Source organism: Opisthocomus hoazin, chromosome 2, assembly GCF_030867145.1.
Source record: "Opisthocomus hoazin isolate bOpiHoa1 chromosome 2, bOpiHoa1.hap1, whole genome shotgun sequence".
NCBI lineage: Eukaryota > Metazoa > Chordata > Aves > Opisthocomiformes > Opisthocomidae > Opisthocomus > Opisthocomus hoazin.
Genome location: NC_134415.1, coordinates 21,194,543 through 21,216,647, shown reverse-complemented (window position 1 = coordinate 21,216,647; position 22,105 = coordinate 21,194,543). Strand labels below are relative to the sequence as shown.

Genomic DNA, 22,105 nt, shown 5'->3' with positions numbered 1-22,105 from the left:
TTTTCGTCCCCACATCACTGAGACTGCTGTGCCAAAGAGCAAGTAAGTCTGGAAAAGGATTTTGGGGCTAGGATCTGCTTTGGGGCTGCAAGTTAGCAGGTAAGACAGGCCTTCCTCATGATGAGTCAATTGGAATATACGCGTATCATGAGCAATATTGAAGATCTGAACTGAGGCTCTTCTCTGCCTGGCAAGAGGTTTACAAAGGCTATATTCAGTGGTCTTCTGTAGGTGCCCCAAACAGCCTTCTAAGCTTCACTGATGAGGTAAAATCTCCTTTCAAGAGGTGAAGAGCTTTGTTACTGGGTACTTACCATACTAGACATAGTCTCTTGTTGCCCATCCTATCTCAAGCACAGAGACTCAGAACAAAAGCATTGCCCAAAAGGATACAGAGAAGACAAATTTTGACCAGTGGAGTTCAGAGCAGCTGAACTGAGTCCAATGTCTCTGCTCTGTTTGTTGGCAAGATGAAGTTGATCTCACAAGAATGACCGTGGACCAGAAAAGTTCAGAATTGCTGGAGTTCAAACAATTAAACGCACCTATAAATTAAATGCTCTATATTGTGAACAACAAAATAAAAGTAAGACGAGGAAGGAGCAGCAGCAGCTACGCTCTTCACAGAAAGTCAGTCAAATGTTAAATATGCAGGTTTATTTTGGGATTGCTTTCATCCACAAAGGGGAGACTGGTGATAAGAACTGAGGAAACAGAAGTATGCAAAAATGAGGACTTTTAACTATACCATTCAAATCTCTACCTGAGGGGAATAAAAAAATACTTATTCTATATGAAAATTGTGAAAATAAAAGCAAAATATTCTAAAGAACATATTTTAAAGCTCAGGTGAAGCAGACATTGCAAGTCATGTACTATCTACAGAATAGCGATCCCTAGAGCCTTCACCCACTTAAGACTCTCAAAGCGAGCCACAGCTATTGTTTCTCTCTCTCATAGCTTCCTTATCTACATAAATGCTTACTTCATCTTTAAAACACAAGATGCTGGGATCTCTTCATGGTATTTTTAAGTGAGTACATTCCTAACATTTTCCCTGTCAAATCTACAAAAGTAAGGAGAAAGCAGGCAGGAGCACTTCGTAGCAAGATATTAGCTTTTGGTTTACAGACAGATAGATACTTTCCCTCTGCCTTCTACTTTAAAACTCTGTATGGGCTTTACTCAGTTGAGCTGGGCTTCCTGAAGAAAATCCCATACGGCATAACTAGCTAGTATTAGCTTTGGCTGATTAAGCAGGTAAGTTGAGTTTCTTGTGCAATTTATTCTCTGAAGGCATACTGGAAACTAACTCTCATTTTGTCTTTGTTTTAATAAAAAGGTAGTCAAAGACTGATGAAAGCACAAACCAATGTTGGATCCTAATTGTTTCATCAGTGAAATTACTAAAAATGAAGGAGAGTGGATTCTTATGGAAATTATAGAAACAGCTTATCAATCCAGAGCTATGGACATGTTTACAGGCGAAGAGAAGCCTCTTGTCTGGAAAGGCTCAACAGCGTTCCCCAAAGCTATGCTAGGCCAGCAGTGAAATTTTGCCCTTCAGCATGATTGGCAAGGTAAGATCTGCCTCTCTATGAGGAAACAGTGCGACTGAAGCAGAGTTCACCATTCATATGGCTCCTTTCATCCCATTAAGGTGACAGCAAATGGATATAACCATCAGCATTTTTGGTGAAAACATCCTACTTTGCCTAGGTGCAGAAAATAAGGCTGGATGAGGGCTGAAGGAAGAAAAACACATTTGAATATTGGATGCATTTTCCCCACGCTTCTGATACAAAACGTAATTGCGTCAGATGTTCTCTGAAAACTGCTTAAGACTATTCAGCAAACTACCTCAACAGCTGCTTGCCTACACTTTGCAGACAGATTGCAAAGAGGTACTTTTCTCTCAGATGCAGATGAGGAATAAGGTCTTGGGATTGATGTAGATGCTTCCAATCTGCTTCACTAGCAAATAACAAGATTTGTTTTTTTTTAACTGCTAACATGGCAGGCAGATAATCTTTAGATAGAGACAGCAAGGAAGGATGGACCATGGATATGAAACCTTCCCCCCAATACAATTTTCTTCGATTTTACTGCTTTTGTAGTAAAGATTACTCTTTCACAAGAGCAGAACAGCAAAAGCATTTTATACCTCTCTTCAGTAGCCAGAGAATTCATCAGAACCTTGACAATAAAACCCATCCTCAAATGTAATTTATGCCAGATAGTAGATGATGAATCCACAGCACAGCAATTTGGGCCATTCTGTGACAGACCTCCAGCTTAGATCACTTCAGGGTCCCATTTCCCCAATTTCTTTAGGGTACATGGAGATGTATCTCCTTAGGTAACGCTTCCTTGGGGAGGGTAGAACAAGGGCAAATTCAAGGAAAAGAAAAAGCAGCCGGAAGTAACGGAAACTTTTTTGTAGCATTTCTTCCAAAGCCCAGTGAAGAACCACAAAAGGATTTTAAGAGGTTTCAGGGGAAGCCACTGCCTGCAAAACTCCCCACAGCATCAGTCCAGTTATGAGGCTACAGCATGAGGGTGGAAGAGGATGGAAAAGCTAGCAAAGAGGCATAACTTCCCTCCATGTTCAGCCTGGGCATCACAGCCAATTTTGAAAAATAAAGAAAGCTTGTCCTACTGGTAGAGTAAGAAATGACTAAAACAACAGGAAGAATTCCTGAAAGCACTCATTTGCTCTTGCTTTCAGATGATCTTGCAAACTGGCCTGTTAATCTGGCTGGTGGGGATGGCTTCCTCATAGCAAAAGCCAACAGAAAACAATCTTCTAATACTTTTTATCTTGGCAGCCTTTTAAAATGTAACATACATACAAATACATGCCAGTATTAATAACATGGAAAAATGCCTAGCATTCTCAGAGTTGAAAACTCAAATCTATGCTGTCTTAATTCTAGAATTCTTTTGCTTTTTTTGAGATAATGACACATCACACCACTTTGTAAATCAATTCTGAGTTACTGGAAATTTTCACACATCCTAATCCATTGAGAAGCCTTGTTTCTAAGCATATGCAAGGCCTTATGAATCCATGTAAAGACTACACTGACCACAGAGCTTTGGAGTAGACACTGAATGAGTGTCTGAATTCTTTTCCTATTCTGCGTGAATGATTTGGCAGCAACAAGACTCTGCATTTCCACTTTGGACACAGGGAGCTTCGAAGGTCTCCATCAAATGCATCAAGTTTAGTTAATATTAGAAAAACAGTGGCTATTTAAGAGGAAAAAAATGTTTAGAGTAGTTAAGAGTTTTAAATACCTTAGAAAGAAGGAACTGAGAAATTCCACAGCCTTCCTGGGGTTGCTAATCATCTAATGCTTCACAGCTAACAGCAGATTGTGAGGACAGAGAAGATCTGAACCTTTTTTTCACCTTTTATTTCAACAGCAGTGTATTCTAGCTGTATGAAAAAAACCTCTTTAAACAAAATAGCTCTCACTCCAGAAAAAGACAACTCTCCTACAATCCTGCCAACATAGAAAACTAGCAGAAATTCCTTCCCTCAAGGACCATCAGTTGCATTTTTCCGACTGCCAAAAAGCACATGCCTTTTAAGAAGGTGCCACAGGAGCAGGGCCATATTGCTGTAGTGATACAGTAGGCAACTAATCTGAACTCGGTGCTTGTCAGAGTTGGAAGGAAGGGGAACATCTGTCCAACCTCTGTAAGGTTACCTTGTCACAAAAGGAACCAGCCAGCACCACAAGAAGACGGCCACCTAAATGACTAAGCATTGGACTTTGTCTTGCACCAATGATTAGATGTTTGCATGAAACTTAAGTTTCTTTTCCTCCAATGCTGTTCACCTAATTCTATATTCTTTCATCCTTTCTTTTCCCTGTCCCCTTCCTTCCACTCTTATTTCCAGTTCAGCCCCTCCTAACAAAGCCACCCTGCAGTGTGCTGTCATTACCTGGCACTGCATGATACCTTGTTTGTATGGCAAGATCTTAGAGCAGGAACGATCTGCTACTCTGTATACATAAAGCAGCCAGTGAAACGCAACAGCCTAGCGAAACTTTGAATAATGTCATTAAGTGTGAGAGTTATTGTATTATATCATCCAACCAGAGATTTTCAGGGAATATGCCTCATCTTTAGGCTATTACTGTTAAAGTCATCTTTACCAAATCTTCCACGTTTTTTGAAAATCTCTTCTTAAGGTATTCCAGTTGGACTAGATCTTTGTGCAACTTCTTGAACAGTAGCTCAGGACTCAAGTTTAAAACACTGAAGTGCTCTCTCCTCCATAGTTCATATTAAAAAAGCCATAGGAAGTATTTAAGGAGTAGCTAGAAAGGAGCCATCAATATCAAATAAGAACTGTCATTTACATCATCTGAAGACACCAGACTTGCACTCTGGGGAAACTGGAAAATCAAGGTCCCCATCCCCACCCCAATATTTTCTTCCCATTTTTTCTTGCAAACTTGGTGCAAAGTCCTTAAATTTTTTTTTTCTTAGTGTATACACAGCTATCAAAGATTCAGTTCTTCAAAACAGAGTATATAGATAACCTGACAAACTGTGACTATTCTTGTACAAGAGTAAGAACTTTTTTCAAAAGAAGAAACTGGAGTAGATGCAATATGGTGGTTCTCACTCCAGTCAAAACTGTACTAATGATAAAGGTAGGTATAAGCAGAAAAAAAGATAGCTGAGGAGATATCATTATATAAAAATACACTTACTCTAACAAACTCTCAATCAGCTCACTCTGTCCCAAAAATGATTTTATGTTCTTTTCAAATTACTGTTCAGCATAGGTTTATTATGCAGTAGCCAAGTGTTTTTACCACCATCCCTTCTGGCAGAACACAACAGGTTTTTTTAATACTTAGATTGCACATCCCAGTGTACTCATGTACACTGTCATCTCAAAACACCTACTATTCTCGCTTGGAGAAAAAAGATTGCTTTTCAAGATTCATTTCCATAGCAGTTTTGCTAAACTGAACATTTTGAAGTTACAAGTGTATCATTTGACAAACTAACTCCGAATTAGAATGAAAATTCCTTAAGCATTCATTACAACATGACGACTTCAATGGAAAAGCCATTTTTAAATGCAGTATTTCAAGCAGAATTTTTAAAGTCTTTCTAGTATTCCCCCCCCAAATGACCAGCAACAAAAATTAATCCTGAACTACTACAACTCCCCTTACTTCCACAACAGTTAATAAACCAGTTCAATACAGCTTCTCTCAACTGGACTGAGTTACTGTCCAAGAAACACGTCATAGTCGTATAATAGAAGTGATACATATTAAGAAAGCAGTCATTTTGCTGCTCATTTTGTCGATGTTGTTACTGAACAATTCCTGCAAGGGACCACTCAAATGCAGCAGATTCAGCTACTTTACTCCTGCAGGGTCAGGTCTTTAGAGACCAGTGGCCCCATTTGTAAGACTAAACACCTAGTCTGCATTACCTCCAGTGGTCCATCAGCTGTATGCATGCACTGTATGTTCATCCACATTCCGAGCTATAGTCTCCCCCAAATAGTTAGACTGATATTATTAGCAGGCTCCTAACCCTCACTACTGTCTCCTTTACCCATCAGCTGTCCCAAATTTTATTAGCTGTATCTTCACAGGCTGCAAGCTCACCAGCTACTATTTCTCATCTAGTGCTACCTTCCCCCACCAAAACTCCACAGCTGCTAGTGATCAGGGAAAAATTTATTTTCAATACAGTTCACAGCCTTGAGGTAGAGTCTTCATGGTCCTTTGCAACTCCCACCACTACTAGAGAATAAGTTACAGACATACTCCTAAGTGTACCATGCTGTAGCATGCAATTACACATCTCCTTCACCAGAAAAGGCCACCACATGAAGACAGGGTTGCACACCACAGTAAGCCTAGGAAGTTAGCAAGGGGCACTTTCACTTCACAGAATCATTTAGATTGGGAAGGACCTTTTCAGATCACCTAGTCCAACCCCCTCCTCAAGCAGGGTCAGCTACAGCCACTTGCTCAGCACCTTGTCATCTGGGTTTCCAATCTGCAGACTCCACAACAGGTGTTTGACCACCCTCACAGTAAAGTTGTTTCCTCCTGTTCAGACAGAACTTAATCTGCACCACCAGGTGTCTTACTGCAGTGTCGTACCATAGAAGATTTTGTTCTTGCTATTGTAGTAAAGAATGTTAAGAACCTCCACCATATTTAACATACAAGGTGAAGGATTGTACCTTAGCAAGCTACCAGAAGATGAACTTGAAATTTCAGAGTATTCCTACATACACACATCTCCAGAAGCCTGCCTGGAGTGACCTAAGGAACCACCCATTTCACAGTAGCAAAAGCACCTGCAAACACATCTCAGCCAAAAGCTTCAAGTTCTAGTGATCAATGCCATTAGCTTCTACCACACTTCTTTACTGAGTGTACTTCAGCAGACATTCTTCCATTAGCAGAAAGTACTGAAAAGTATTACTCCCATTCTCCAGGTAAAGTATGATGTAAACAGGGCTACAAGACTTCAATATTGACCCAGAAATCAGGCATTTCATTTAGGTAACAGCAACCTAGACACACTAAACAAAACAAGCAGCTTTGATTCCTGTGACTAAACACTTTGAACACAGAGCAGCTAACATGACAGTAAATAAAGGTGGCCTTCTCTTCACACACTCTTCACCCATTCATTTTATGGAAGACAATTAATTATCTTGGCCAAGTAAGTATTTTACTTGTAAGAGTCAACACCCTCTCCTGTTTAGTTGGATGTTTCCAAGTGCATGCTGAGTTGTAGCAGAAAACTGTGGGTCAAAATGGGACTCCCAGCCTACTGAGAGTCAAGATACCAGACTGGTAAATACAAATTCTTGTCAGATCCTTGTTTGCTTTACTTACCTCTAAAAGTGACACTTCCAACACTCCTGCAATTCAGCATCTCAAGTGGTTATGATGCTTCTGTCAAATTCTCCCTATTCAGTGCCAGTTTAAGCACCTATGTCTTGTCCCCAGGCTCCTAGGCCACAGGATGAAGACTGGATCAGAAGTGTTTGTTCAGTCACTCATTTTGTAGCAGGGAAACCCTAACTGCTAGAATATTTATACTGCGTAAGCTTCCTGAACCAGATTTCCAGGGCACAAGAAAATTCTGAAAAATTCTGATGTGGCAATTCAAACACTTCTGAGAAGCCTCCTTTGGAAAACCAACAGACCTGCTTATAGTCCTTACAGAGCAGGGCTTTATGATCAGTGAGCATAAACATTTGATCAAGTGTTTCTGAAATCAGGTTCATCAGCTGTCCTAATTTTACATTTTCACTGTAATTATAAATACCTCAAAGATGATTAAAACAGTTTTTAAAAGATTAGGTAACTGGTCTACTGGGACCAGTGAGGGTAACCAGATGCAGGGGCCAATGCTTTGTTCAGAGGCAACCAGAATCCCCAAACAAGATAACCATATAGCACATGTAAGATCAGCCAGCTCTTGCTAGGTGAGTAGAGGCAAGGGGCACAGCCAGCCTCTGGCATTCTTTCAAGGTCTTGGACTTGTCCTTGGTCAAAACCAGGTTTGTTTCCGACTTTAAAAAAAATTTAAGCCTTGACAAAAAACTAGTGCTAGAAGCACAATCATGCTCATTAGCAGGTCAGCAAGAGAATGTTTTCCTTCTGTAGTTTGAGCTGACTGCATCCTGAACAGCAGCTCAGACATAGCAGTTTCAGAAAAGTCCACCAGGTGTGAGACTAAGTTACCCCAATGTAGCAGCTGACGGGGAATAAACTCCAAAATAATTAAAAGAAAGCAAACAGGTTTAGTTGTCTGAACAAGGAATTTTAATTTTAGGTCAACTATTGAACTAGGTCAACATCCAGTTCACAATGTCTACAGATAGTGGGCATAGCCAGTCACTACGGTAAGTTTATTGAAGCACCAAGCTCCACACAAGACTGTAAAATACATTTTAAACTACTAGTAAGAAAGCTTCTTCAAGTCAACAATACTATTAAGGGCCAGAGTTTAAGGACTAAGTTTTCACCTTCCAAGCTATTTTAAGACAGCCAATCCATTGCATAAGCAAACCAAACTGCTACATACTGAAACACAGAGCAGCAACTGTATTGAACAATTCCTGTAAATAATTCAAGGATACATTGAAACAGTATGGGTAAATTGTAATTTTTTTATTGGAAAACAAATATACAACTTGGAATGGATTTGAGGCAAATCGTGCCATAAGCAGATTTTTTTGAAAATAAGTGGCTAAACAAAGTTTAAAAAGCATAGTAACAAGAGGAGAAAATGTTTTCTGGTACAGGACCAGCAGTACAAAAAAACTTGTGTACGAGTACCTGGATAAATCACCCGTTTTGCATTAGTGCAACTTAAGTTTCATATTGTTGACTGTCAATCGTCCACAACGTTAAGACTCCACATTTCAACAACATGTTACAGGTATGGCCACAAACAAGTTACTGTGAAGTAAGCTAGGAGAATGATTTTTACAGTGCATTAGCCACATGTATATGTAATATTCACATGGTTTTATGCTGCACTTAGCTGCAAGAGTCCTTTATCCTCCATCACAGAAAGCGGAATAAACTTCTTTATGGACTGTAGAACTAGAGCCAGCACGTCGCTTTAGCTAAAGAATTGCTAATGCATGGTAAACCCAAGCTTACTTTATGTAACTTGTTACACTAGTCATACCTAAGTCTCCTAAAGAAAGCTACTTTTTTTTTTTTAAAAAGACAACCCAGATGTTCCCTCTGTTAACCAACTCCATCGAACTTTAGATGTGCAGAAGGGCTTAAATATCCAGAGTAAGCCACATGCAACATTTGTTACTTAGATCAATTTTCCAAAAATCAGAACAATGACAGTAAGGTAAAGGAGAAAAACATGGAGGAATGGCCTTCTAATTACTATACATGCATATTCTTTTGACAGTAAGGGAAAAACCTTTTACAGATAAGTTACAAACAGAGAAAAGGCAAATAAACAATTTTGTACAAGAAATTTAACACATTCTGTACAACATCTTCACTTCGCTGTCATCATTTGTACAAACTCTGCAAAAGGAAAGAGTTGCACAAGAGTTATTCAGAGAAAAATCTGAATGGCAAGACCTGAGAAGTGACCTGCCTTACTAGTGCTGAACACTGTTTCAAAACTATATTTTCAGAGAGTCAATAAAGCATGTTCAAAACAGTCCCCGTTCCCACCAATCACACCTAAAAACTTCCTATCTAATGTCAAAAAGCCTCTACTTTTTTATAAAAGTTGATCCCTCAGTGAACTGGGGAACAGCCTTACTTCCAAAACAAACACTACAGGGTCCTCATGCCTGCTGACTTACAGATGGGGACAAGGCATCCAAGAATGACTATGAAGTCAGTAGAAATTGTACTGAAACAACGATCAGTTAAGTATGTGTACAAGACAGACACTGTGTTGGTCTGAATTTTTTTCCAAACCAGAATAGCTCAAGTTTCACTGTTTTGCCTGACTGGCTTTAAACAACTGAATTACTGCTTAGTCACAGCACACTGTTGTAGATTCCACAAAATAGGATTCTTCACTTACCTTGTTGAACCATAGCTTCAGGTACAATAACAAAAGAAACTGGGAATCTAAAAGGTCAACTGGTTGCTCAAGTTTCAAAAGAGAAACTGGAAACAAGAGGGATGCCCACCCTCTAAACAGTCTATCTGTAAGTACAGTTATGGAGCAGCTGCCTTGTTCATTAAAACACCTTTTCACTCAACTCACAGGTGAGCACTCATCCTAAGGCCACAACCAAAAAGGCCTTAAAGGGAAGCCACACCTGTAGCTCAGAAACAGTAAGGGTATTATCTGAGAATACCCTAACTTTCTGAACACTGTCTCAGAGCTAAGTGAAAACAAGTTTGGTGCTTCTGAACTGCAAAGCAACTGTCTAACATAACTCCTCCTGCTTGTATGATTTCATTTAAGTTTCAATGCCAGAAAGAAGGAAAAATAAGCTGCAGCTGCAGTTGATTTGTGTGAACTTATTTAAGAGGTCTTCTAAAGGTCTTGAAATTACTGTGGATTTTACAGGCTTTAATCAGTAATTTTAAAAGTATTAACGAAAAATGAGTGACTTGCTACAGTCAGTCAGATCAACATTCATTAGTGAACAGAACAGTATGAACTATATGTGAACATCTCTGCCAGCTTCCTTATTCTAATGGTCATTAGGCATCAGGAGATTTAGAAAGTTACTTCTTCCACTGCACAGCTGAATAGTCATTTTTTGCCTTTAGCACAAAGGTAGCGATAACCCACTCAAACCTATTTAGAAGTACACAATGTACATACTAAGACATTAGCTTAAAAGAACACTAATTGTTGAGAAGATTTCACCTGAACATTGCCCTATTTAAACTTTGTGTGACTACTAGCATCTACATAGTCACCAGCATGAAGAGTGCTACATAAAAAGAATCACTTGACAACTCCTTACCTTCATAGTTTACTTGACCATCACCATCAATGTCTGCTTCCCTAATCATTTCATCAACTTCTTCATCTGTTAGCTTCTCCCCAAGATTTGTCATCACATGACGGAGTTCTGCAGCACTAATGTAACCGTTACCATCCTGGAAGGGAAGGGGAAAAAGGAATACTGGAATAGACTTGTCTAAGGCCTAGTGACTTAACTATAGCTTAAGAATACTGAAACATTAAGAAATTAGGCAAATGAGAGCTGTAAGCATATCCTCAGTATTGTCCAGGACCTTAGTCTTGAAAAGACATTTTAAAAACAACTTATTCAATACAGTCTACTGTGGCTGACCTATGCAGAGACATTTTTTAATCACCAACAAAGCAATCGACACCTTTTGCAACCTTTTTAGGTGACAGATGCCTATTCAACCATATGACTGCGCATCTATTTCTTAGACCAGAAGTTACTACCTCATTTACTACTTTCACAGGAGTTCAGCAGAAAGCAACAAGGCCTTCACAGACCACTTTTACATGTTCCACCCTAGTTGGGACACTCGATCTCAAAGTACTAGTGTATGCAAATTCAGGACTGACTTCTTCCTCCCCACATCCCAAGGTACTTCTATTTTCTGTTGAAAGGGCATCTTGTCTAAGAAGCTCAGTAACTTCAGACTCATTTAGCAATTTACTTAGTAAAGGCTAAGTGCAAGATTTAAAAGATTACCATTTAAAATATTTAAGCAATTTCCCTGCCAGCCTTGTACAAGTATTTTAGTGTCATAGCAAGTGGTGGCTTAATAGTATCACCCACCACTATCACGATGACTCATGTGACTTTCAGGTACAATACCATAGTAGACTGAACTTTCGGGTGACTAGTTAACCTAGAGGTTCTAGGCGATAGGACTGCAGATACCCTTAAATTCAGTGACGAAGCCCATTAGGAGTGAGACTGAGTTTTCGTAACAGAAGTATTTGTTAAAGTAAACATTTAGTACCTTATCAAACACACGGAACGCTTCTCTAATTTCTTCTTCACTATCTGTATCTTTCATTTTTCTTGCCATCATTGTCAGAAACTCTGGAAAGTCAATTGTGCCATTGCCTGCAAGATAGTTATGTTGTTAGAAAAACATGTTTTGGGCACTTGATTAAATTACTGGTTAGTAAAATCTTACCATCAGCATCTACTTCATTGATCATATCCTGTAGCTCTGCTTCTGTGGGGTTTTGACCAAGCGATCTCATCACTGTCCCCAACTCCTTTGTAGTTATAGTACCATCACCATCCTTGTCAAATAGTGAAAAAGCTTCTTTGAATTCTGTACAACACAAAAAAAGAAGTTAATCCCTTCAGCTTTAAAGTGAATCCACTGTTGCTTACTGTTCTAAGTTACAAAACTTGCTTTCCTTCTCTTAAGTTTTGGCATACTGCTCAGTCTACTATAATTGTAGTGCCAATATGGAAGCACCAGCATCTGGAAACCAGTCCATCAATCAACCACATTTTAACCTAAATGAGATGTAAGGTCATCCATTTCAGGAGCACTCAAATGTTTGTTACTACTTATCCTGAAGAATGATCCCTAATATGGAGCTGAAAGGAATAGCTACCTGCAACTACAATGATCCACATCCTTGGTAGGAACTTTCTCTCATGAGAAAGTAATGAAATTACTTTGAGAAAGTTTAAAAATGGTACTCAAAATACAAATGCTACAGCTTAACCACACTTCTGTTACTAACAGAGGAGTCAAGTCAATGGAAGAAGGTATAATCAGACCAACCCAAAAATAGTTTCTCATTATAACTCACTTCCGCTGGACAAGCAAGTCTGAACAATATATGTATGCTATATAAAGCTGCAGTACCTAGCACCATAGGTCTTAACATTTGGCCATACCTAGCTAAAAAGGAACTCCTCCCAGCTCTCTCTCCCATGGAACTTCTGCAGTTCTGCAGTCTATGCAGATACACAACTCCAGCCAGTTCAAGATGAAAAGTCATTGGAGTCTTAATTTCTGAAAAGCCGCTTAGAAAATTGCTTCAGCCCTACTCTATCCTGAAACAGCCTTCACAGAACTAGTCAAAAACAGTTCTAAGACTGCTTAACTGTGTTTCAGTGCTACCTCTTAGTCCTCTACAACGGCTGTATGGTAGCCAGCAATACCAATACAAGCATAACATGTTTAACCGTCCAGTCCAAGAGCGGAGTTGGTTTAAATCCACACCATCTGTTAGTCTTTGGCCACAGACGTTAAACTAGCTCACTGGACTGTAGTAGCGCATACACAAGTTAAACACAAAAGACTTCTCTATTCCCTTGTATAGTTAAGATCCTTTTACAGCTTTCAAGGCACCCGAGGACCATGTCTTTAGAGAACTTGTTAGCTCAAGAGTACTCCTGCATCAGAAACTTCCAAGAATTATTTTGTCAGCAGTTCCAAGCAGCCAGCTTTCCAAATGTTGAGTTTCCCAGGCTAGAATTAGTCACAGTAAAAGTTGTGTTTTCAAACAAACTGCATACAGTCTTACTTCATCCATTTCATACTCTGGAACACTCAAGGTGAACACAAGCTGGCAAAGTGTTAAAAATGCAACTACAAAAACAGGCTTTTTATATTTCACAAATGCAGCTACAATACCAGAGCCACAGCTGAGTCCCATCCAGGAAAAAACCCCACACTCTTCTACATCTAACAGTCTGAAGTGTTCCAAACACAAACTCCCACCATTCAGCACATAACAATCAGAGCAAGGCTACCATGGGACCAAACAAAACAGTTTCAAGCCAGTATTGTATAATCACAAAACAGAAAAAGGCCTATGCAAACAGGCAGCTGTAACCTGTACCTACAGTAACTTCCAGTCTTTGGGGCTAATTTCAGTTAGCTTGGAGACAAATAGGTTTATCAGGAGTAAAGTTCTACACCAGGGAAGAAAAGGTTACGGGTCTGGCCTAGTAAAGCAGTTCATAGTCTATCATAGAAGGACCTCAAAAGAGGAACATCAAATCTTCATCAAAGCAGATACTCAAGTGTTATTCAAAGTGTTTAGCTGTTAACCACTTCATCCTCAGTTTGAAGGTCAACTGTCAACAACCCAAACATAAAGCAGACTTCACAGTACTGCAATGAGCCTGCTTAGAAAAAGTATTGCATTTTTTTTTAAACACAAAATTTGAAGACTGGCTTGCTACAACATGGGCCAGTGGTATATTCTGAACACTTGAAATGAACCACTCAAAGGACAATTCTTTACCATTCTTTTACTCAAAGATGCTGTAGGCAAGAAACAGCCAGCTATAAACCATAGCCACGAAGACAGCAAAGTGAGTCAAAGATCAGCAGTATATTCCTGTTTGAAGTGCTAAATCAGGCTAGGAATACAATTAAAATACCTCTAACCACTTCTAGGAACAACCTCCAGTAGTTAGAACAAAGGAATAACAACCCATGCAGATATAGCTTACACTAGAACAAGAACAACCTAGCATTGGAGGATTTGCAGCAATGGCCAGTGAAGACAGCTATGAAATACTGAAGTTTAGCAAGCAACTCAATTCTGGCTTCCTGCTGCATTAGATTATAAACCACACCTCCCAAACTCCTTACGACTCTAAGTAGGTACATACAGCAAATGCTCCCTCTACTCCTCCACATCAAACTGCAAATGAAAATTCCCCTGTATCCCAGATAAGGCTAACCTGTCAGAAACCTGAGGACAATGCCAGCAGAACCACTCATCTTCAGGCCAGCCTACAAGGTTTCAGCCTTTCATTCCTTCCGAGAAGCACACTGCATCCAGAGACTACTTCAGGCCTCATGAAAAAAGGATACACCAACAGAACATGAACTCTAACACTGTAGCTCAATGTTCTATTTAACAGTGGCTTCTGAGGCACGTCTGCACCACATCACCTTTCCAGATGAAGTGGCAGTCTTCAGTGACCCAGAACTACCATTCCCACTTTCACACAGCTTAGCCAGTTATGTCTGGAACTTTTATAGAAGAATGTCAATTGTTCTCTTCACAGCTCCAGGAACTCAACACTTAAACATCACTATTTCTACTATGAAATAAATTTAAACAACTCTTGTGGGTCAGATCTCCAACAGAGACCCACAGCACACTAAAGAAACAAGGCATAATAAACACCATACATAGGACTACATGTTCAGAGAGCCCATTTAGACCTCTGAGGTCTACTGGAAGGAGGTTTAGCTCACTAGGCCAGGTGCTTTGGACAAAAGCATCTTTAGATCCAACCCCTCCCATCAAACGGTCCTGACCTATACACCTTTTTTCATAGACACTTAACCAAAGGGACACCCATTTGACTTGGCAGCTTCCATTCCTACTGAATGAAGCTGGAACTATTGTTTACATTCCACACCTAGTCAGCTTTCAAAATCAGTTTTTCAAGTCTTTCACCCCTACTTTTAACAACACAAAGCTTCAGTCCTATATGACCAATGAAATCCACAGGAAATAACACCTGGAATCCTTAACAACTGTATTCTGGTGCTTTACAGCAGAGGCAAAAAGATTTGTTTTAAGCCCAGGAGAAGGAGCAACTTTAACTACTTTGGCCTTCTATTAAGAAAGCTAATGTTGTCTCTATCTTGTAGTATCGTTTTCTTAAGCCCACTTCCAAATCAAAAGCTAACTATCTTCAGAAAGATGAAATAGTAAGTAGGGGGCTCAAGCCTTCAAAACTACACACTCTGTAAAACATGCAACTGTACCTGTAACAGTTTTCCCACACGATACACTAGCCTTCAACAGTAAAACTACACAGACCGCAACCCTTCCTAAGCAGTACTAGGGACGGTTTCCTAACAGAGCAGCACTGGGCTTATGTCTTTATGTCACAAAATACCATAGCTGAATTGAAAGTGGCAGGCCATTTTACACTGGATACTAACAAAGTTATACTTTTATTCTTTCCACACAAATGAAAACTGTCTACTCCAGCATGACAAGCTGATTCATACTCACTTTTGGCTCTGCGAATTATACTATATTACTGAATAGCTAACTTTTGCCCTAATCATGAGGTCATGTTAATAAGCTTCCTGTTTATATTCCATAATCAGCTACATCAACTAATAAAGCTTCTACAGTTAAGACCTGGAACAATGAACTATTATTGAGAAGACAGCAGTGACAACTGATAAAGCCTGCTCCAATTAAACTGATCACAAAACCCTTACAGTATGTAAGGCCACTTCCAGGAAAAAAAAAATCTCAAGTTGCACTAGATTTGGCTTGTGCTTACTCATATGACAGTACCATGGCAACAAGTAAATAGACTAAGCACTTTCCACAAAACCATAATTAGTCTCCCATGAGTTAAAGCAAGCTGAAGTCTAAAAGCTATAGAAGAATGTTCTCACACTTCAAATTTGGCAGTTACGGTAAAAACAAACTAGCTCATTATGACACTTCTGTTTAATACAGTGTCTTCAAGAGCTACACCACAGTTAAATAGCAATACCTCCTGCAGGCTGTTATTTGTGTACTTGACCTAGTACTATTAGATCAGCAGAACCCCAACACCCTCTAAAACCATTTCACACAACAGTTACATGCACTCAAGACTTCCTAGTACTAACACTATACACTTGTCAGATCAAAACCACTAAAGATTATGTCCATGGCAAGGCTGAATTCTGCATTACCAGCTTTAAGTCACATCAATTATCAAAGATGAAATCAGTCTTCAGAGAGCAGTGACAGATACTAGTTTGTGCAGCCTGCATGAGTAGGAGACACAATAACTAAGTTTCAGCCACTTGCAGACAGTTGTTAATGCATAGAAACCATTGTTAGGGGGCCAACACTAAGATGTAAGACATGCGTATTTAAGCATTTCAGAGCAAGCGCCAGACCTTCAGAACAGTGCACAGAACACTTGCGTCCAAGTACACAATGCAGCTCCAAATATGGAGTATCAAGAGTTGCCATCATGGAACTAGTCTCTGCTGTCATCAAAAACAGACACTCTGAAACATCTCCACTGACAAGAGACTGCAAAGTTAGTTATTTTCACCATCTGTTAGAAGAGTACTCCAGATTCCAAGTCTCCATCAGAGATTCACCAATGCCCCCCCCCCTTTCAGTTTGCACTTTGGACAATTCTGTAGTCACGAGAGGAAAAACAGAGCCCCAAGTCTACTAGCTAGTAAAGCTGTGAGGATTGTATAACTATTCTAGAGGACAAAACTTCAGATTCATTGTATCCATGGTGCTTTTACAGTAGGTAAGCCTTTAAAACATTCCACAATACTACTTCAGTACCTAAGAAAGCTAAATATCTTGTGTAACACAGACAGTCACTGGATTAAGAGATGTACCAGGTCAAGTAGGAGTAGCAACACAGCACATAAAAACCTCACCTGCAATCTGCTCTTCTGTCAGTTGATCAGCCTGCAATAAAAGAGAGTATCATTATAGTTGTAGCAAAAGTTCAAGGCAAAATAAGACACAGACTTGTAGAGGCCTCTGAATATGGCAGCTGCTCTTCAGGACTTATCTGTAGCATTCTGAAATAGTTCTAATACAGCTCAAAAGTCATCAGGATTGCTTGCTTAGAAAGAACTTGCAGCCTGTCCTCATTTCTTGACCCTGCAATATCTGGTACACTCAAATAGTAGATTACGATGTATATCAATTACCCAAGCAACACTAGCAAACTCCAGGCACACAGGTCCCTCTAGACTGGTTTTAAACTCATTAACACAGCAGACTACTGCTAGTAATACTTTGGTAAACTAGCCTCAACTTTACACTAAGCACTTTAGGTCTAAGTATTGCAGCATTTACCCCAAATTCCAAATTTAAGGTAGACTAGTCTCTTCTGTTAAGTTACAATGCTATAATTAGAAAAATACACTCTTCTCTAGAATTAAATCATCCCTTGACTAACATGAAGCTTCATGTCCAAGACCTGGCCATAAAACACAGAGTCCATGTAATGTGCACTAGCAGCTTCAGCCCAAACTGGTAATTCCAATGCATTTGTCATATGGCTGTCTAGACTTTTTTCAGACCACTGTCTACAGACTCACCATAGCCTAAGGTAGTTTACAAGGCCACTAGAGAAAGGTTCAGTGTTTTAAGAAATGTAATTTTTGTATCAGCTGGGTAAGCCCCAGTTTACAGCTCATTTTGCTCTATCACTGAACTGTTCTGAATCAACAAACCCCCCCCAGTCTTCAAGGTCAAACCAAAATGGACTTCATTCCTGGAAGAACACAAAGGTGTTTCAGGACCATATAAATACTTTCCCTAGGTTTTCAAATCAGCTGATTCTTTAAACAAATCCCGATAGCTTCAGTTGAGTTGCAGTAACAAGGTCATACATTTCCTTCAAGGAAGCTCCTTGAGCTCTTTACCCCATAGTACTCCACCAGGGAGTTAAAAAAACCCAACACTTTAAAATACAGAAGAGACACACTCACCGCCTAAGCTCAACAGAAAAATATTGTTCCTATTGTGACCATTCCAGCCACAACCTTTTTATGATTACTGTAATATTGCCAGTTAGAAACATTTTCAGTCATTAGGTGTGCCCACAAAGGGGTCTCTCTACACATTAGCCATCTACCAATGAAATACCTAAAAAGGTATATACACCACCTGTTAATTTCTACTTCACTAATTTCAGTCTGAATTACATTTCTATATTGCACACAAACTTAGAAGTTATCAGCTTCTAGTTATTCCTCCTGTAACATAAGGTAGCTGCTCAAGCAACCACACAAGAGCTAAACTGCTTACAAAAATGTACATACAGTACAGCAACAGCCCAAGATCAGTGATTTCTCAGACTGTCTGTGGCTCACATGCTTGAAGAATCAAGACCACACTACCAAGCAACTTCTGGAAGAGCAGCCAATACTATTTGCAGCTATAGACTACACTTGTTCCAACTGCAGCAGCTGTAGGAAGTATTCCCATACATCTTGAATTTTTTAAAAAAAAAAAACACAAGACAGTCTAACATGTCAGCAACACTGCTGAGGACATCACCAATTCAACACCAGGCTTTGACATGGAAGCATTCCGCTGGGCACTCAACAGAAGCCTAACAGATTTTTGCTTGTCTGGAGTGTATCATTAACACAGACTCATACCTTTGCATGCTGTTTACATTTTTATCGCTCAAGTGAAGAGAACGACGTGCTACATTTCTGTAGGATATTTATATCCACAGAAAGCTGTAGATCAGATTTAGGTAGCAAGAACCTAGTTTATTTAGGTCAATACTTATGGGTTACCAAGTTGAGTCACATACTGTTTTATCTAAACAGTTTTATATAAAGACATGACATTAAGCAGTGTTTAGGCTGTTAACTGTTCCCAAACGCTTTCTCTCTGAAAATTCCATGAACTTAGAACATTCTCTAGCTACTAACCATAAATTTGGATAAGCTTTCTCAGTACCTGTAAGTGTTTGAAAAGAGCACGAAGCTTACAAGAAGCCACAGGTACCCGGCAGTTGAAAGATAAGCTAGGAGGTGGGGCAAGGTTGAACAAACACCATCTGTACTCTGCAGTGCTAGGCTCTGCAGGGACGGCTGCGCAACAGCAGCAGCAGAAGGCGGAGCCAGCCAGGCTGCCAGATCTCTCCCTCCAGTGCTACCCTGGTGGAGGGCCAACGGCCTGCCAGTTACCGGCCTCTATGGTCTTCTTCGAGAGGCCTTCGGGAGTTCTTTGTCCCGAATTTAAGCTAGACACTCATGCGTCATGCACGTGACAGTACACACACCTTCAGTAACACAACCCGACTCCGGAAACAAACAGTTAAATCGCATCTGTAACACGCCTACGCTGTAGCTTTGACGTGCCCTTTACTACGGCCAAGATCCACCCGCCAGCCTCCTTTGATGCAGTCAGGGAACCCACCACAGCTTCGCCACGGCATCCTCCGACCCACGCCGCTGCAGCGCTTTCACCTCCGCCGCCCCGGCGCGCGCGGCAGTTGGCGCGGCGCACGCGGCCTCTAGAGGCAGCGCGCCGCCACCGCCGCGCGGGGCGGGCGGGCGGGCAGCGGGACCCCGGGCAGCGCCGGCCGGCCGCAGGCCAGGGAGCGCAGCCCAGCGCGCCGCTCCCCCGCGGGACCCGGCGTCCGGGCGAACCGCACAGGCGCTGCGCCCCCGCCGACACCCCGCTCGGGCAAGGTTAGCTGGAGCACAGCACCCAGACGGGCTCGCACGTACGGGCTGGAGCCCTGCCTAGGGCAGGTTCGCTCACTCCGGGGGCGCTCGCTCCGTCAGGGCGAGCCGAACCGCCTTCAGGGTGCCACCGTGCCTCCCGGGCACACCCCTTCGCACACGGACCTTTCCTGAAGGTACTCCGTTCTTGGGTGGGTACAGATAGCGACTAAAAGCAACACGAGTTTTTTGCTACTAGAGTCACTGCTTTTTTTCCCCCTTTACAGATGGCTAGCTATATTAAGTTAAGCACAAGAACAAATTCAGGCTTCTGTCCACCTAAATTCTTTGCCCAGAGAGAGGAGTTAAAGAACCCCTTAGTTCTGAGTACCCATCATTCACGTTAGCCACGGCACGTTGACAGTGATCTGATTCCTTGCAAGCGTGCAATGAATGAAAAGGCAATCCCACTACACTGCATCTTCTCTTAATGTGCAGGCAGTACTAAGTGGCCACTGGTGCTGCTTTTGAGACAGAATTGTTCCTTTTCGTGCGTGTTTCAGTATCCGCTTGTTTTAATTAAAAAGAGCTAAACCCACATCCTTTAGATCAAATTTGAAACAGCTCTCCAACTCCACAAAATGTGTTCTATTTCGACAGTTGATTAAAATCCTCAATAAGATTCTTGCTAGGAAAAAATTAAATTGTGCTCGATCAAGAAAATGCAGGACTGTCCACCGCAATGACCAAAACTGGTTAAAAAAAAAAAAATCCCTCGTTCAGTAAAGCCACCGACAGCACGGCGTTATCACGAAATCGGCGGGGGAGCGCGGCTCCAACGCGAGCTGACAACAGGTCTAGCAAGGAGGGGAGATGGTGCAGTGAGGCAAGCCTGCCCCTCATCATCATGCTGCTCAGAAGCTGCAGGGCTCCGCATTGCATTACTGCCAGGCGCAACACACCTCGCTAGCGAGCCGGACATCTTAAGCGCTGGCAGCAGCCGCTGGCTCCCCAGCCCCATTCAGCCGCAGACGCCGGGCTTGCCGGGGGAGGGGGAGGAAGCGATAAGAAAGCGGAGCTGCTGCCATCGTGGCAGGCTCCTTCCCCCCCGCCGGGACCCCCCACGCGGGTCTCCTCCCAGGAGGAACCGTTATCTGCCGCTCTCCACCCCCACCCCAACCCCCACCCCCCCCCCGCTCCCACAAAGCGTCATGGCGCTCGAACCGAGCGACCGTTTGAATTTTGAATCCGCACCAACGCCCCAGGGCGGGAAAGCGACCCGGGCGGGATCCGTTCACCACCACTTCCTCCTACACGCACCGCGCCTCCGAGCCCGACCCTCCGCCCCAGCCCGCCCGCCGGCCGCAGCGAGGGACGCCTCCGCCTCGACCCCCATCCTGCTGCAGGCGACCTCGCCCCGCACCAGCCAAACCACCTGCCCTTCTCTCCACCACCACGCATCCGCACCCAACCACACGTACCCCACCGCCTCCCCCTCCCGCCCCGCACACCAATCACCGGACTGGCACCCGCAAAGCCCCGCCACTACCTCACGCCCAGGGACTCACCATGGTGGCTTGGCCTGGCTGCGGGGTGTGGTGGAAGCTAACGGCTGCGCGGGGCACACAAGCAACCTTCCCACACTACGGCTCGCCTCACACTGAGCCCTGCCCGGCCGCCAGCAGTGCCTCATAAACCTCCTCACCGCCCTGCCGGATCGCTCCGCGCCGCTCCCTCCCCCCTCCCCTTTCCCCGTCAGGGAACGGCGCTGCGAAAGAAGTCCCGGCTCTTCCCGCTCTTCTCGGCAGGCCCCCCCGCAGCCCGAGCTCGTCCCCTTTCTGCCCCGGGCCCTCACGCCCCGGCGCAGGAGGGGGCGAGGTGCGGGAAAGAGCGGGGCTGCGCCAGTGAAACGGCGCGGGGGGGTGCCGGAGGGGGGCAGGCTGCGGGACTATTTCTCCGGGCGGAAGAGGATTTTAGTAAAAAAAAATGCCGAGGGGGTGCGGCAACGCCAGAAGGAGGGCGCTGATTGGTGGATTCGTACCTGCAATGCGTCACTTGGACATGCACAGTCTGGGCTGGGAAGCGGATACCCCTCCCCCCCCGCCCGCAGTGCCCGAGGCCCGGCCCGGCGCGGCGCGGCCCAGTGCGGCGGGGCCCGTCCCGCCCCGTTGTCCCGCTCCCTGCGCCCGCGGCGGGCGGGCGGGCTGGCGGCCGGCGCTGCGGCAGGGCGTGCCGGGCGGGCAGGGCCCCAGCGCCCTGCTGCTGCCGCTTCCGCCGCCGCAGAGGGCCCGGGGGGAGCGGGGCGGGAAGCGCGGCCTCCTTCCCCCGAGACCCCGCCGAGGGAGGGAGGGAGGCCCGGCCGGAGCAGAGGCCGCGGCCCGGCGGTGGCTGCCGCCCGTCGTGGTGCCTTCAGCTGGGTGCCCCTGGGCGACGTGTCCCGCGTTGGCAGAGCGCATCAGGCCTTCATC

General features: G+C 43.0%; 1 protein-coding gene across 1 annotated transcript; it reads right to left on the bottom strand.

Moving 5' to 3' along the window:
- Window positions 1-8,171: 8,171 nt before the first annotated feature.
- CALM2 (calmodulin 2) lies at window positions 8,172-21,335 on the bottom strand. The gene is made up of 6 exons (XM_075412837.1): window positions 21,206-21,335; window positions 16,878-16,908; window positions 11,655-11,798; window positions 11,475-11,581; window positions 10,490-10,625; window positions 8,172-9,074 (listed from the first exon to the last, which is right to left on the bottom strand). The coding sequence occupies exons 1-6, from the start codon at window positions 21,206-21,208 to the stop codon at window positions 9,046-9,048; spliced, it is 450 nt and encodes a 149-aa protein (XP_075268952.1). The 5' UTR covers window positions 21,209-21,335; the 3' UTR covers window positions 8,172-9,045.
- Between the last annotated feature and the right edge of the window lie 770 nt (window positions 21,336-22,105).